The 17,277-nt window shown below is 38.7% G+C and overlaps 1 protein-coding gene across 2 annotated transcripts in view; it reads left to right on the top strand.

Moving 5' to 3' along the window:
* The window catches only part of gmds (GDP-mannose 4,6-dehydratase), a 111,476-nt gene that overhangs the window by 23,214 nt on the left and 70,985 nt on the right, over positions 1–17,277 (top strand). For both annotated transcript variants that reach the window (XM_054789465.1, XM_054789464.1), the window contains exons 6-7: positions 22–126; positions 12,666–12,793. In XM_054789465.1, coding sequence (XP_054645440.1) covers positions 22–126; positions 12,666–12,793 — 233 coding nt within the window. The remainder of the gene's footprint in view (positions 1–21; positions 127–12,665; positions 12,794–17,277) is intronic.

A 17,277-nucleotide genomic window follows, 5' to 3' on the forward strand; every position in this document is an offset into this window, starting at 1 on the left:
CAAAAAAAATGTATCTTTAAGGTGCTGCTAAATTGTATGCCTACTGGATTGTGGTGAACTTCAGAGAGGCCTACAACATGTTTGCCGTCAATGGGATCCTCTTTAACCACGAGAGTCCAAGGAGAGGTGAGTGCATCTGTCCATGCACTCTCATGACATTTATTTGGGGACTTGGTAATATGGTATTTGCTACAATAACTAACAAAACACAAAATATTTGATTATATGACATTATTTGTTTCCCTATTATCATCTGCAAAGCTATGGTGAGTATATTTTATTTTAAGTGACTTTTACTGTTATTATTTTTGTATTCATGCAGTTTGCTTATACAAAGCATGTGACCACATAATTCAAGCATATACTGTACTAATATATCATAATAATTTCGCAATTATTGATTAATTTATTTTGGATGTACTGTGCGTGACTGCATTGTAGATTGTGTGTGTGTGTGTATCGAGCCTTAATGAAGACAATTATTTGGTTTTCAACAAACCACATTAGCCCTATGCCATCATTGACACCCCTACATTGATCAAACATGTTCCTGATTGTTTCCAACATACTGTGTATCACAGCATTTTATTCTGAATCGGCACACACGGTACTGTGCCTCAGTAATAAACACTGGTTGGCTGTAAACTTTCCCAGTTCCCACACCTATCTTTTAGTGGTAACCCATTAAGTTTTATTGGTTGACCCCTGACATTGGCTGGGGTCGTGGCCAGTGCATTCAACGGGGGATAAATCATAAACACCTGAATCGTTGACCTGGGTGCAGCACTTGAGATGCAGTCATGTGGTATTCATTTTGGGTCACGGTAGCGCATGAATCAGGTTAAATCAGCGCTACAACCCTGAGGGCTCAGAGGACAAATTAAAATGGGACCACAACCCACTTACACATGTGTCAGAATGTGTGTGTAGTAATAGTTGTTAGAAAATAGTAATGACAAACTAGACTGGGAAACAGGTATGATTTCATACTGTATGTAGCAATTTATGAAATAAATTAAAAATAATTTGTTTATTTGAAATTGGGCTTGTTTATTGATGTCAGCATATTCCAAACCTTTCTTACGTGCCAATTGTTTCTTACTATAATCAATGCAATATACAATATTTTACTTGTTAATTTCCCTATTCGTATTTATTAAACTTAATAAATCACATCATTGCTGATCAATCTATATCTATTCCTATCATCACTGTGCTGCCCATGCAGCGCGTTTCCTTGTGCGAGGCTCGACAACCAGTTAACAGCTAAATGTCCTCCAATAAACACACAAGGTTGGTCTTTTCTTGTATTTTAGTTAAGTTATTTGTTGTAATATGGAATAAGTTGTAAATTCTGTAACACAAACATATAAACATTGCATCAATATGTATATTATATACAGAAATATTACAGTGCATATGACAAAAGGTAAACATGTAACAGTATGTTACTAGTTTAAGCACAGCAGCTACAGTCTCCCAACTAGACATAATTAATATCCTGAATAAAACACTGGTATTTATAAAAACATTTCTCACTCTACACAGGTATCATCTCAATGCACATTACTTACAGACACATATTCTCTAAGGCAGAAGCGTATTAGAAAGCACTCAGCAACATGTCCAGTGTGCTATGTATCATTCAGCTTGTGTTGTGGCCACTAGGTGTTGCCAAAATCAATTAACACTTTAACTTAAAGGCAGCCCAATCACTATATATTAATACCCTGATTTCCAAACTTTTTACAGTCGCGTACCACTTCAGACATTTGACTTGAACCCATGCACCCCATACTGCTGCACACTTAAAAAACATAAACCGTTTTTAAATTTCAATCAACTGAAATATAAAACATGATTAATTTGTTAATTAATTTTATAGTAAGTAATTGTGCATGGTTAAATTTTGATCAAAGTTTTACATGAGCACTGATAAATAGATAATATGTGAATTTCTTTTGGAGATGAAGTATTCGTCCTACATATCTTTTATTTCAGCCGGATGTTGGGATCCTTCTGTTTGAATGGCTTGAACTTGAGCTTCACTTTGGTCCACTTGCAATCGTTATGATTTAAATCTGCATATTAATTTGATACCAAATTGCAAGGGAAAGTTTAACAAACATGATAAAGCAGTATCCAAAGTACAAAAATACATACAAGCAGCGATAAAACCTCATTCTCAGGGGAATCTCCACGCTCTCATCCTGACACGCACATACATTGACTGGTTTTCACAGTGCAGGGTTTGGAGCACCAAAGCACTTAATACACAACATAATCATCAAACTTACCTACTTATTCATTTAACTCACATAGAGCAATGAATCATGCCGTTTCTCCTTCCTTCTTTCTGGTATGACGGTGCGCTCTGTACTATGAGGCGTTCACGTGTGCTTGTAATTGTGAGTTTTAGGCGCTAATTGTTTTTGATTCTCATTCACGTACCCCCAATGACAATTGGCGTACACCTGGGGGTACGCGTACCCCAATTTGGGAACCTAGGCATTAACACATTTGCCACATCCATGTGCTATCAGGTTCTACCAGTATATACAGTATGTCTATCATATCTACCAGTGACTGTTGTCACATTGTCGTTATATTATAACAAGAAAAAGAGCATTTACTGCATGTACACTGACTAGCATGAAGGGATAGGTGGTTCACTGGCAACAATGCAACAACAGTGTCATCTTTAGTAAGCCCAAGTACGAATGTACCATAAACCAGCACATTTCCAAGGCTTGACAAAAGAAATGTCCCTTTTAATTGAAAGGTATTATTTTGAAGTCAACCGCAGTTCTATCCAGTAAATGGATAGTTTTCTCCCAGTTTGAAATGTCCTCATCTTGACATAACAAACAAATAAACACAGCACAAGGTGTGTATAAAAGACAGATGTCACCAAAATAGTCTCTTCCATGCAAAGGTCTTCACCTCAGTTGGCGAGACCAAAGAGCAAAGGACCAAGGATAAGATTGTAGACCTGCACAAGGCTGGAATGGGCTGCATGACCATCAGCAAGAAAAGTCAGAACGAGAGCACTGTTGGCAAAATAATTTGAAAATGGAAGAAATACAAGAGGAGCCAATCACCCTCATGCCAAAGCGCCATACAAAATTTCACCCCATGGGGTATGGAGGATTCTGAGAAGGACCGGTCTACATACACAGGAGGAGCTTGTTAATGATTTCAATTTAGCTGGGACGGCAGTCAAAAAATACCACTGGTAACACGCTTTTCTGTTATGCATTAAGATCCTGCAGTCTCTGCAAGTTCCGTCTGCTTAAAAAGGCACATGTACAGGCCCGTCGGACGTTTGCCAGTTAACACCTGAATGATTCCTATAAGCCTTGTAAGAATGTGATGTCGTCATTTCAGACCAAAATGTTGCTTTTTGGCATCAACTCAACTCTGGAAGACTTCACCACAATGAGAGGCTTATGAACATGATGACAATGTATTGCAACAACCTCTATGATCAGGATTTGGAGAGTATCTGTAAAGAGTGGGACAATATCCCTCCTGAGATGTGCGCAATCCTGATGATCAAAGACAAGAAACATCTGACCTCTGTACTTGCCAACAAAGGTTTTCCAACATGTACGAAGCCACTAAGATTTGTTTGAGGACCACATACCTACATCACCAAATGAAATAAAAAATCATTTATAACCGTCATTGTTTTTTCGGTTGATATTCTTATAGTCTTTCTCTTAAAATAAACCCACCATAAAAATTGCATACTGCTTGTTCATCTTTGTAAGGGGGTAAACTTACAAAATGAGCTTCCCATTTTTTGTGCAGTCAGCCTTTGTGCAATTTGGTTTAGTCATGCCCTCTATTCTCAGAGCTCAGACTGTTGTTGCAGTTAAGCAGGAAATCGCTGCTATGATGTGGCTAGAGGTCCCTTGGCAGCTTTGCACAACCAAATCCAAATGCTGTTGCTTGTGCTAGCTGTGCTGTCCTGCAATTTCCCTGGCCCCAGGCTAGCCAGACATTATGGCCTCCTTGGAAGTTCATTAGATGAGATGAGTTTTAGACTGACACCATAATTGCATAACAATTTTACTACCTCAAAAACTACCTCTACTGATCAATCGACCTATTGGCAAGATTAGTCAACCATGTGAACATACTACCTTGCATTGTAAATGTGCCTTGGTTTAGCTGAGAATTGTCATCATGTACCTCCCCCATTCCTACACACAGGGAAAGCTTTGGTGTTGTGCTATGATGCCGATGGATGTCATACACAGAAACCCTAAACTGTTTTGGTTTTTGTTCTTCCACCAAATATATTAACCAAAAATCTTAACTGCATTCAAGTATCATCATCCTAACCTAGCTTTCTCAGATTGCTGCCATGAATTCCTGTGGTGTGAGCAGTCTCATGTAGGGCTGGTTAAAAAAAATTACAATATATTTTTTCATATCTTTTGATTGTTATCACAATTTTTTAGATTGTTTTCAACCTGCCAGTTTTAAAGCATCTATATTAAAAACTGAAGAAACCAGATAAGATCACCAGAACCAGATCAATAAGATGAACATAAAAAATATAAACAATTTTTACTCAACAGTGAACTAGTTTACAGTGTTTGTGCAGGGAGGCAAGACCCAAAATGAAGAAATTGCCCTGTCGGGGATAATGAAGACACTTTAAAATGTAAACATTACCATTTTTGAGTTATGATGCTACATACGCTGTTAACATCATTTCTACGTGCAAATGTGCATCATCTTTAATAACAGTACAGATTCATAGTTTCAAGTTAAAATTGTGTCTGATGATTGCTGCTTTGGGCCTGTGGCTGCTAGTAGTGGCTGAACTGCTTCTACGTTTGCTGAAAGCAGTGGCAGGCTGTGCAGACTCCACTGGCATGTTCACACTTTTTGTACAATCACTTGGGTGGCACTTTCTCAAATGATTAAACAGATTTGTTGTGTTGCTGGTTTTTGAGGGCATACGTTGCACATCGGCTAGTTTTGCTCCGCATCATTTTGAAGCTATCCAAATCACTGTCACTGTCATTCTGTTTACTTTTCCAGCAACTTGCAAACAGAAGTGATGCAAAAGAGGTAGACTCCGACTGGCTGTCGTCACGGACATTTTTACCATGTTTGATTAAGTAAATATGCTGACTGCTGATCACCGTAATCGAAATTTATCGTGATAACGATGATATAACAGCCTAACCCTAGTCTCATGGGATAGCCTGATGGTTTGAGGGAAACTGCAGAGTGAGGAGCAAACCCTCATTTTCACCTTGACAGGATTATAATAGATTCAGTCCTTTTTGGGAATCTATATGAATATAAAGTCTCTATACAGGGTCTCTTGCAGTATCTTTAACTAATCCTAGCAGGAATGTGTAACTGGTTGATCTTACCGTTTTCACAAACACCTGACTATTCCACCAATAAACAGGCAAATTCCATTGTTGTGCATTAGAAGATTCAGACTGGACAGTTAGGAAGAAAATTAACTAAGTGGAAATCCAGCCCGAAACAAAACAAACTGATTTTTGTTTGTTTCTCACCCATGTTAACTGTCTTTTGTTTTGCTTAGCTGTTTTCCCCATAAAAACTCTCACACTGACTCTGGAGGGGGGGGGGTTAAGTATAACCAGGCTATAAAAGAGGCCCCATATTGCTGTGGCATGATGATTAATAATTAATATATATATATTGGCAAAAGGGATCTGCAGCAAAGCCTGTGCAAATAACCATTCAATGTGTGTCTTTGGTGGTTGTTTAATGAACATACACATTAAATCCCCGCCAAAATCTGATTTGACAATAACACACAATAACCACTGTTTCATGATCTGCCTTTCATTTGTATTATGAGCATGTTCACATTATTTTTTTCTGTAAATTGGATCAGACTTGTGGTGTATCCATCATTGGTACCATTCACCACTTCCAGTTATAGGCTAATATTCTGGTTTATTTTGTTTAGGGCAGTTCATTTTTACACCCTCGGAGGTCTGTGGTTTGTATTTCGCTTTAATATACTGTTATACTGTTATGTTAGGAGCGAATACATTCTTTGGGGATGTTGGTATAGCATATACTGTAATATGACTGCCAAATTCAGTGCTGCACCTTCAAACACAGCTGTTCACTTTCTTTGTGCCTTGGACCTGTTGGTGCTTTCTCTGAGATTTTTCCCCAAAAGTCAAATCTCGCAAAAGGATATGTGAAATGTTTTTTACTTGTTGTTTTTTACTTATTAGAGAAGTTATTGAAACATGTGAATGACTTGGTCATGAGATTGATGCAACTCAGTACCACACCTTTTTTTAGGTTGGCAGTAACTAGACTACGTAGATCACTAGCGGTCTAATGGTACACATATCTGCCCTTTATGGTAGAGGACATGGGTGCAATTCCTGGCCAGGATTAGGTCAGGGGGGCATCTGGTGTGAAAAGTAAGCCAAAACCATTAATGTGATTGACTCGTGGCGACACCTCACAGGGAAAAGCGCAAGTGGAAAAAAAAAATCAGTGACTAGATGAAAACCTCAAATGAACTGCAGCCAGGTAAAAAGTGTCTTCTGACAATTCAGAGCCATGATGATGAGATCCCCCCTCTTTCCACCATCTTGTGTAACATACCTCAGCTTATCATTCAGGCGTGTCACAAGATCATAACACTTGAGTCTTCTCTCAGCTCCACTGAGTTGTCAGAATCTGTTTGTTTTCCTGGTAACCAAGATACTTGTCGAGTAAGTGCTTGTTCTCAACTGTGCCTGTTGGCTCCAGACTTGGACAAACCTTGATACCTGCATAAAGGCAAAGGAGCTACAAGTTCCTACTGGACCATTATTTAAAATTTTGTGGATGTGGACAAATATAATTTTATAATATTTTAGTAGCGATTACAATTTCATCCGATTTCCTGGCCTTTTTTACTCTGTGGAGATGCTCAACTCCAAAAAAAAGTATCTATGTTGCAAACCCTCCACTGTCTTTTCTCACATACAGTGGTTTCAAAAAGTATTTATACCTCTTGAACTTTTCCACATTTTGTCATGTTACAGCCACAAACATAAGTCTGTTTTATTGGGATTTTATGTGAGACCAACACAAAGTGTCATACAATTGTGAAGTAGAAGGAAAATGACACATGATTCCCCCCAGCCTTTTTTTCCCCCAAATTAAAAACTGAAGTGTCGCCTGCAGAATTATTCAGTCCCTTCATTCTCAGTGCAACAAAATGTCTATACACGCACGCACATATACAGTACATATACAGTGGTGTAAAAAAGTGTTTGCCCCCTTCCTGGTTTCTTATTTTTTGCATGTTTGTCACACTTAAATGTTTCAGATCATCACACAAAATTGAATATTAGTCAGTGGCAACACAACTGAACAAAGTGTGGGAAATGGTTATAAAGCCAGCAAACCACAGTGAGCGCCATTATCCACAAATGCAGAAAACATCAAGCAGTGGTGAACCTTCCCAGGAGTGGCCAGCCAACCAAAATGACCCCAAGAGCGCAGCGACTCATCCAAGAGGTCACAAAAGAACCTACAACAACATCCAAAGAGCTGCAGGCCTCACTTGCCTCAGTTAAGGTCAGTGTTCATGACTCCACTATAAGAAAGACACTGGGCAAAAACGGTTCGGAGTTCCAAGACGAAAACCACTGCTGAACAAAAAGAACATTAAGGCTCCTCTCAATTTTGCCAGAAAACATTGTGATGATCCCCAAGACCTTTGGGAAAATACTCTGTGATCTGATGAGACAAAAGTTTAACTTTTTGGAAGGTGTGTGTCCCATTACATCTGGCTTAAAAGTAACACTGCATTTCAGAAAAGGAACATCATACCAACAGTAAAATGTGGTGGTAGTGTGATGGTCTTGGGCTGTTTTGCTGCTTCAGGACCTGGAAGACTTGCTGTGATAAATGGAACCATGAATTCTTCTGTCTACCAAAAAATTCTTTAGGAGAATGTCTGGCCATCTGTTGGTGATCTCAAGCTGAAACGAACCTGAGTTCTGCAGCAGGACAATGATCCAAAACACACCAGCAAGTCCACCTATGAATGGCTGAAGAAAAACAAAATGAAAACTTTGGAATGGCCTTGTCAAAGCCCTGACCTGAATCCTAATGAGGTGCTGTGGTGTGACCTTAAAAAGGCGGTTCATGCTCAAAAACCATTCAATGTGGCTGAATTACAACAATTCTGCAGAGATGAGTGGCCCAAAATTCCTCTGCATCGCTGTAAGAGACTCATTGCAAGTTATCGCAAATGCTTGATTGCAGTTGTTGCCGCTCAAGGTGGCCCAACCAGTTATTAGTTTTCCACACTGGGCCATGTAGTTTTGGATTTTTTTTCTCCCTTAATAAAAAAACTAAAAAAACTGCAGTTTGTGTTCCGTTGTGTTTTCATTTACTAATTTTTAAAATGGTTTGATCTGAAACATTTAAGTGTGACAAACATGCAAAACAATAAGAAATCAGGAAGGGAGCAAACACTTTTTTTCACACCACTGTATATGACAATACTACATACATAAAAATGTAGTGGTTGCTATTTTTTTTACATATACATGGTATAATGATAGAGGAAACCTAGACCCAAGCCTCCAGCTGAGAATTCTCATCCACATGCATGTACGCCATCATAGCTTTGCTGTTGATGGACATTCTCCTTTGCCCTCATCCTCCTACTTTGACTCAGCTCAGCTGTGCCAGTCAAGCAGATGAATCCACTTCTATTTGTCCTCGCTTCTCGGTCTAGAAAATAGAAAAACAGAAAAGACATAGCAGAACAAAAACAAAGTTTGTGCTAGTTTCTGGCATGGGATTTGCTGTCTGCTCAGTTTTCACGGCCCATGGTTTTATTGGACTTTGCGCCAAGATGTGGGCAAAGTGACATGGCCACCTCTGCCCTGTTTGGCCTCAAAATCTTGTGTAAGCCCAACCTTCTCCCTTCCCAGGCTTCATCCTGACTGTCCTGAGTGCTTCTGCCAGTAAAGGAAACACAATAACACTGTGGCTAGGAACAGAGCACGCTTTGTCCACCATGCAGGCCAATATATTCAGTTGAAGCTGTGGTCCATACTGTACCAATTAGAGAAACCAGGGAGTAGAGCCATTCCAAACAGTACAGTAGGTGTGAGCTTTATGTAGACCAGGTGTGCCAGGGGTAAATAAATAACTAATTACTGATTGTGATACAACTACTATACCAGTATATCTGACGCCATTATAAAAATTTAGATAATCTATATTTAACCTCAAACCAATAGCATATAAACCTACTGAAAAATGCTTCAAGTCTTATTTTATTTGTTCCTAATTCAGGCTGTCTGATAAATACTGTATGGTAGTTAAACATAATCTATCAAAAATAATATCAGGTTTATTGAATTATTCTTAAAAAAGCATATAGAATAAAATCAAATGGAAACTTTACAGGTTGTAGTGATACACAATGGAATATAACAGATTATATTGGTTTGTGTCTGCCGGGGTACATAAGCACTGTGTTGCCTTCATATCTAGACATACATGTACATCTTAGGAGTGTACAGATGCAACATAATCCAAAACAATGACAAAGCATAGCACAGCATATTTAATCAATTTGTGCATACTACATTTATGCTGTTGACATGCTAAACTGATTACTATACCACAAAAACACATTTCATGAGTACAGCTTCTAAGTGGTTAGGTTTGGGGAAAAAAGTCATTATGTACTGCTTATCCTGTTGTTGTAACCCACACAAGCACTAGGAGAACATGCAAGCTCCACACAGAGAGGTCCAAGAGATCTGACACTTCCAAAGATAATCGTTTTGCAGTCAGTCCTCGCCACATTGCGGTTCAAATGTTGTGGCTTCAATCATATACAGTATTAATTAATAAAAAAATATGTTTTGTGGTTGAATATAGTCTATTATTAGTTTAAAATAAGCATATATAAGCACATTTTACATATGTTTTTGCCTAAATTAAGTATTTTCAAGCATATAAATGACTAAATGAACTAAACTACAAATACAATGGTGTCAAAAAAACGGACGGGTCAGAAAACCAGTCAGTATCTGCTGTGACCACCCTTTGCCTCAAGTACCATATACACCGATCCAGTTCATTTATGCTAGCACACTGCCTGTCACCCACACATTAAACAACTATGTGAAAATATTTTCTCTGGAAAACAAACTCCAGGCTTGTAACAACAGGTTACGTCTGTATTAATTTGGATGGAGATGACAGACAGGATGAAATGCACGTTATTGTGAAGGCCGGAAGTGTGTTTATGGTCTTTGAGCTCTTGATGGCTGTAATGTATGATGAAGTTGGGTCTCAAAGTGCCTCCCGAGGTGATGGCCGTCCTCCTTCTGTCATGTTAAACTTTCACATCAGTGGTCATCTTCAGTTAGATTGTACTTGTCTGTTGTATACACAACACATAATAAATAATTAGCTTACCCCCCATCCCCACCCTCGGCCGGGTTCGCCAGAGGTTTGTTAAGAATCCAAACTGGTGCATGGACTCAAAAAGGTTGGGGATCATTGCTCAACAGGAATGCTGTTTTGTAATAACTGAGCATTGATTGGTTCACTGTCACACTTATGTTTTTGGTTTGACTCTGATTTTAGTGCTTTCAGTGCGGGACATAAAATGAAGTGTAGTGTCACAGTTAAACATTGAATGACAAAATTGTATTTTGTAAGACGGTAACAAAACCGTGATGACAAGGGAGCCAAACTAACAGCTACCAAGACACACGACATTATATATTTTCGTAAATATTTGTGTCTAACTTTCTTTGGTCTGTTTCTGCTCAGCTTGCAGATCTGTCATAATTCAGTGAAATAATTACTACAAATTTGGAACATTTGCATGATTGGGTTCATGGGATATTCCTGAGGCTAAATGGAGGCTCTGTTCCATGTCAGAGTAACAGTGACCCTGTATCGAGTTATAGCTGTACTATTATGGCCAGGTTGCGTGCAGTTAAAAAGTAACAAAGGCAACAGTCATCTAACATATGATGAGTTTAAAAAAAGTATGTCTGAGCCCTTAAGATGTCGCTAAGTGGTTCAGGATTATGGGAGATTAATGAACATCAAAAGTGTTTATGGAATTAAACTAGATCACTCTTTAATTGAAGATGCAAGCTTTGAACACGCTTGGAAATATTTCCACATATTATGGTCCTTATTTTTGCCTTTTAAGCACAAGACGGAACAACCAAGCCAGCTCTAATACACTCTTTCAACTAAGAGAGTGCATTAGTCGACCTGACACCCTAATATTTGGGTTTCATTTTCAGCTTGGTAATGTCTTATTTTGCTTGGAGAACTGCATCGTTTATTAGCAGGCTCTCCACAGCAGTTTTCTTACCACAGCTTGAACAGAGAACATGACACCGGGCCTGAGTGTTCCGCCAAAAGACCCAGGACTTTGGTGATAGAAATTATGAGCCATTTGGTTTCCCACAAATACTATCTACCCATCTGTATTGGTTCTGAATATGAACAGTGTCCATTTCAGAAGAAGTGCATCAGGTGTCATGTGGTTCCGAAAAGGACACTGCATTGGAAAAACCCTGGTGGTCCTGTTGAATTTTGGGGCATGTTTTGGGAACCCCCCAGTGTTTTTTTGGTGCTATATACTCACAGTTTCATATTTGACTTGGCATGAGGGCCTGATTTGACACTAAGACCTTCAATTACAAGGGAAAATGGTAAAGTTTGTCTCTAAAATGAACTGAACTAATAAACTAAAAAATAATACACAAACTAATAAAACTGAACTCATGTGAATTAAGAGTGGTTGTTTTGAGTTTGTTTTGGAGCGTTGTGTTGCACAGCAGTGTGTGGCTGGATTGTGTGCATGTATGGGTTCTTTATGTAATTCTTTGCTGGATCCATTACCCCACTTAAATGAGCCATCTTAGGGGCTGTTCATACGGAAACGTTTTCAGGTCAAAACGGCAAAGTATTTTATTTTTTCAGCCTTTCATCCACACGGAAACAGCGTCCTGGGTGGCCTGAAATTTTTTTTTTTTTTTTTTTTAAACGGTGGCTTGCTGTTGCCGTGTAGACACGTAAACCGCTACTTTCTGAAAACGATGACGTCACTGCTCCGCTGCCATCATGTGACCACAAGTACAAAGGCGACAAAATATCTGAATACTTCGCCTGGCATGACTCACCCCAGTCGACATTCTCCTGATATTTTTTGTCTTATACTCCAAAATGACGCATAGAAGTAATTCCACTTTGTCATCAGTCTAGACGACCCTTGGAAAGCAGAAGATAACGGACTTTATGCGCATGTGTTCTTTCCTCTGTAGTTTTGGTGTCACGTGGTTCAGTCTGAGTGTCTGTTTATAATACCACAGGTAGGCGTGCCTAAAGAATTACATCGTTTCCACTCAGTGACCCGTTTCCAGATGCAACTATTTACTAATTCGGCACAGTGCTTCTATTCTGAAAAAAAAAAAAAATCCCAGGAACGTTTCTGTGTAAACATTTGCCTCTCATTTTCATGTTGTGTATGTCAAGTCAATCTTAACAGCCTTTATTTATTATGAAAGTATGACAATATAATATATATATATATATATATATATATATATATATATATATATATTGTTTTTGGTGTTTTTTTTATTTAGGGTCCAATTTTGTGACACGAAAGATCAGCCGCTCTGTTGCAAAAATTCACCTGGGCCAATTGGAGAGCTTCAGGCTGGGCAACCTGGATTCAAAGAGGGATTGGGGCCATGCCAAAGACTACGTGGAGGTAAAACACTACTTCAAAAAACATACCCTTTTTCACTCGTGGCATGGCTCAGGTGGTTGTCTCCCAACCTGAAAGTTGCTGTTTTGATCCCCAGTATGCCTATGTCAGAGTATCCTTTAGCAAGATACTGACCCTCTAGTTGCTCCGCATGCTGCGTCATCAGCAGTTGAATAAGGTAACAGTGTCAAAGCACTTATCTTCAAGGTAGAAAACCACTTTACAAGTGAATGCCCATTTATGTGATGGGCGTTGAACTTGGCTTATTTCAAGATTCAAGAGTTTTATTGTCATATGCACAGTAAAACTGGTGGTTCTGCTATGCAATGAAATTCTTTTCAAGAAAATTAATAGGAACAGAAGAAACATAAATACCAATAAATTAACAACAACAACAGAAGAGACATTAATACAAATAAATAAATCAATTAATAAATTTGAGAATTTGCAGCATACAGTAGTATTTTTGCAGTGGAAAATCCAACTGTCATGCCTCACAAAGACAGTAGTTCTGATTGGATCTGTTTAGTCACTCTCCCCTGTTCTCACACACATTTAAAGTATCTGCATCAGTAGTGTGATTGGATATATTCATAACTTGTCCCTACGTTACGAGACGAAATTAAATATGACTGGATATCATTTCTGTCAACATTTTCATGTAGTTTTTATTTGTTGAATAGAATTTTAAGAATTTATGATTTTTTGATGACAGTTCATTTTGTCATAGTCTTTGTCAATGTGCATTTGTGATTGGTTACTGTTTTGTTTTTCATGCTATATGCTTTTTCCTTTTGCTATCTATCCGTCATTGTACTGTACTACGGAGCGCTGAACTTTGCCTTATGGCGCAAAAGTGGCTAAAGTGCATGGAATCTGAACATTGTATTGTGTACAGTGTCACTGTGAAATATGTGACCTGCTTGAAGCCTCCTATGCTATGACTTGCTGCCAGAATAAAACTAGAGATAGTATAAGGAGAAGGCTGCATGCTGGGAGGCCATACAATACACTGATTTCCTACAACTCACCCAAGGCTGACATCCTTCTCAGGCATCCCACTAGGCTTTTTTGAACACCCTCAAAAGAAAAATAGATATGAAGTGGAACACCATGTCCTGCAGACGGTGACAGACATACAGTGTTTTTATTGAAGTCATGGTGACGACAGCAAGCAGAGGAGTTGGGAGATGAAAGTGACAATGGAATCACTGCATTTAAGATCAGATGGCAATCACTGTTTAAAATCGTCTGTTTCCACCATTTATGTGTGTGTAAGGAAACATTCCCTCTGAGTTAAGATGTGTGATAGGTTAAGTTTGGAATGTGTGTGTTGCATGCATGTGTGTGCGTGAGCACGTCAGTGCGCGTGGCTGTGAAGATGAAAGGCTCGACGGGTTATGTCTAAAAGAAGACCCCTCGAAGTGCACCATGTTATGATAGAAGTTGATGGTGGCAACGGATCATTCTTTGAGATGGGATTGGATTTGAGAAGGTTCAACTACAGATCAGTGTGGGGTCATTTTTTTCGTGCATGATAATCGTAAGTAGTGTCTTTTAATTTATGTGACGAATGTAGGTCAGTCATACTCCTTTTAAAACCACACTTAATTTTAGATTCTTCATTCTTATGAAAAGTTTATGGAGTATTTAGACTTCTTAAAGTGCTTATGATGTTGGTATTCGTATTCTTAAATCTAGTCTTTTGCAAGCACTCAACATCTGATTGGTTGTTTTAACCGGCTAAATTGTCGAGTGGGGAACATTTTTCAATTATTCTATACTGACCTATGAACAAATGTAGTGTTTCTGTATAGCCACTATGTTTTTCTGCTGGAACTGTATTTAATTTTGGAGTCTAATTTACGTGTGTGCATCCTTCTCCGTATTGCAGTACCCTGACTTGAGATGCTCCAGGTTTCCTGTGGTAACATTCTAACTCTGGCAAATCAGTCCCCTCCTCACTTCATGTATCCAGTTTCAGAAAGTAGCTTTTGGGAAGTCAAACAGAAGCCCAAGGTGCTGAGGTTAACTGAGGTGGAGGGAGAAGAGAGAAACACAGGCACACATTTGTGGAACACTACACAAAGATGATCAACCTGTCCCGTTGAAAGGGACTCTCATCATGATCCCAGCTTTGCTTCTTTTCATCTCACTTTTGAAATAGTCATCTAGCCAGTATAAGCACTAAGTTACCATGGCAAATCTAAATAACTGACAGCTTCTAAGCAGAACCATGTGTGTGTGTTTTCGGCTGGCAACTGCTTTTTTTCCCGTCCTTTCTTTCTTTCTCCTCACCCCACCCAAGACAGGGAAATAGTTTCTAATTGGCTACGGATGGATTGCGGGTGGCAGGAGGGGCGTGCTGTGTGTCTGTTTTAACAACGTCTGAAGGCATGTGTCTGGCTGAGCATAATCTCAGCCATGTATCGGGTATCTGTCCCAGTCAGGCAGACAGACCTAAAGCTCTTCATTATTATTATAGTATGACAAAGTCAATGTTGGTAGGGCAACTGTGGTTTAAAATCAAAAGATATAATCATTTAAATCCTACTGATCTTATTTTTGTCATTAATTTAGATTATGTTGTATAATGTAATATTATTTTAAACATTTGGTTGGCCTTTTTCATGTTTTTATGGATTTTTGTGGAACAAAACCGATGTTTGAACCTGTCAGTGGCAATTCATGAAAAAAACCCACATCAGCCAATCACTTTATCAGAACAGTTAAATACAGTAGAGGACCGTTCATTTCATCATATCCTCCAGTTGTTGATGGCACCCATGGGCCATATGAGGTTAGGCTGTTTTATACCCCTTCCATACATCTCCATCCAAACAGGCAGTCCAAAATCAGACATCCTAACCTACTCTGTACAGTGAATACCGACATTTTTTTTTCCTCTAAAGACTTTTTTTTTTTTGCATAAAACATGTCTCATTCATCCTAAGTCGGTAAAAAATTATAAATATGTGATAATAAAGTATAAAATGGACAACATCATAGTACGGCATACATGTGCTGTCTGACATAAGGACTTGACATCAAGATGGCGGCACCCTGTGTGGCTAAGGCAGCAGTAGCTTCTACAGTCATCTTTGTTACAATCCAATGTCAAAACAGGCAAGCAGTATGTATTATGTAGACGCAGAATGTGTTTTATAAGTGTGTAAGTGTGCTGGTTAGCTTCCCATGTCGCGAGCAAACAATGGCAATTGAAGAAAGACAGGACCCATTTTGTCGTTCAAGTCTAACCTGGTAATTACACTCAAGCCCTGTCCACAAGGGGATACCCCCGGGTATTTTTTTCTTTGGTGAGTTAAAAAAAATTGCGTCCACACAGTGTCGGATCAGTAAGTCCCATCCACATGGGAAGGTATTACTGGGTGAAAATGATGTAATACATACCTACATATGGCACTGTAAAGAGACACACAAACAAAGCCACGCGACACACCAAAACAATAGGAGAAATAACTCATGCGCAGAAGGTCCGTCATCTTCCGCTTTTCCGGCTTGTCTAGACTTACTATGAATTGGAATTACTTCTGCAAGTCACTTTGGAGAACAAGACGAAAAATATCAGGAGAAAGTTGACTTTGCCGAAGAAGCACACAGCTGCTCACTTCTGGTCGTGTGATGGTGACGGGGCGGTGATTTAATGGCTTTCAGAAAGTAGCGGTTTGCTTGTCCAAACGGCAACAACAAGACACCATTAGCAGATTTTCCTATCTTGGAAACTGTTTTCAAAAAATACTTTTCACAACACCCAGAGCACCGTTAAATTTATTAATAATTTACTATTAATATTTGATTTTATTTGCTGTTTGCGTGTAGTCTCAGAATGCAACTTCAACGAATAGCTGGGATGTACTGTCTGTTTGTATTTGTGGGATCTACTGTCTATCTGTGTCTTTGTATTACAGTATATATATTATTAATATCCGTAATATGTCAACATATTGGCATACCACTTCAGTAGTACATGACAATTTTCTCTCATGTGTGCCTCCAGTCCAAATAGTTCTTGCCTAGTTACCTTTTGACTTCCAATAACAAGCTTTTAAATGATTTTTCCCAAGATTAGAAGTGAAACCCTTGCTCTAGCAGACTGAGAAATTGTTGGTGATGTGACTGACAACCAGAAGCATAATCAAACCCTTCCCATTCTTTATTTTTATTCATACATTCATTTGAACGTTACAACCAGTGTGACTGAAATAAATACCTGGATACTGGACAGTGCGTGTGACGTTTCCTAGATTCCCATTGTGTTTTATAAGGGAATCTGGTATAAATCATTAATAATGACATACTTAAAAATTAATTATCAATGAGCAAAAAAAAATGTTACAAATGCAATACAAAATCAGGATGAACAGAGGGTGGTAGAGCTTACTATCATTTATTATTTACTTTAAATAGTGAAATCCAAACCTGCACTTTTCACCCAAAGGTGAGGGGCATTATGAAAATTCCTCAGC

The sequence above is a fragment of the Dunckerocampus dactyliophorus genome, chromosome 10 (assembly GCF_027744805.1).
Source record: "Dunckerocampus dactyliophorus isolate RoL2022-P2 chromosome 10, RoL_Ddac_1.1, whole genome shotgun sequence".
Classification (NCBI taxonomy): Eukaryota; Metazoa; Chordata; class Actinopteri; order Syngnathiformes; family Syngnathidae; genus Dunckerocampus; species Dunckerocampus dactyliophorus.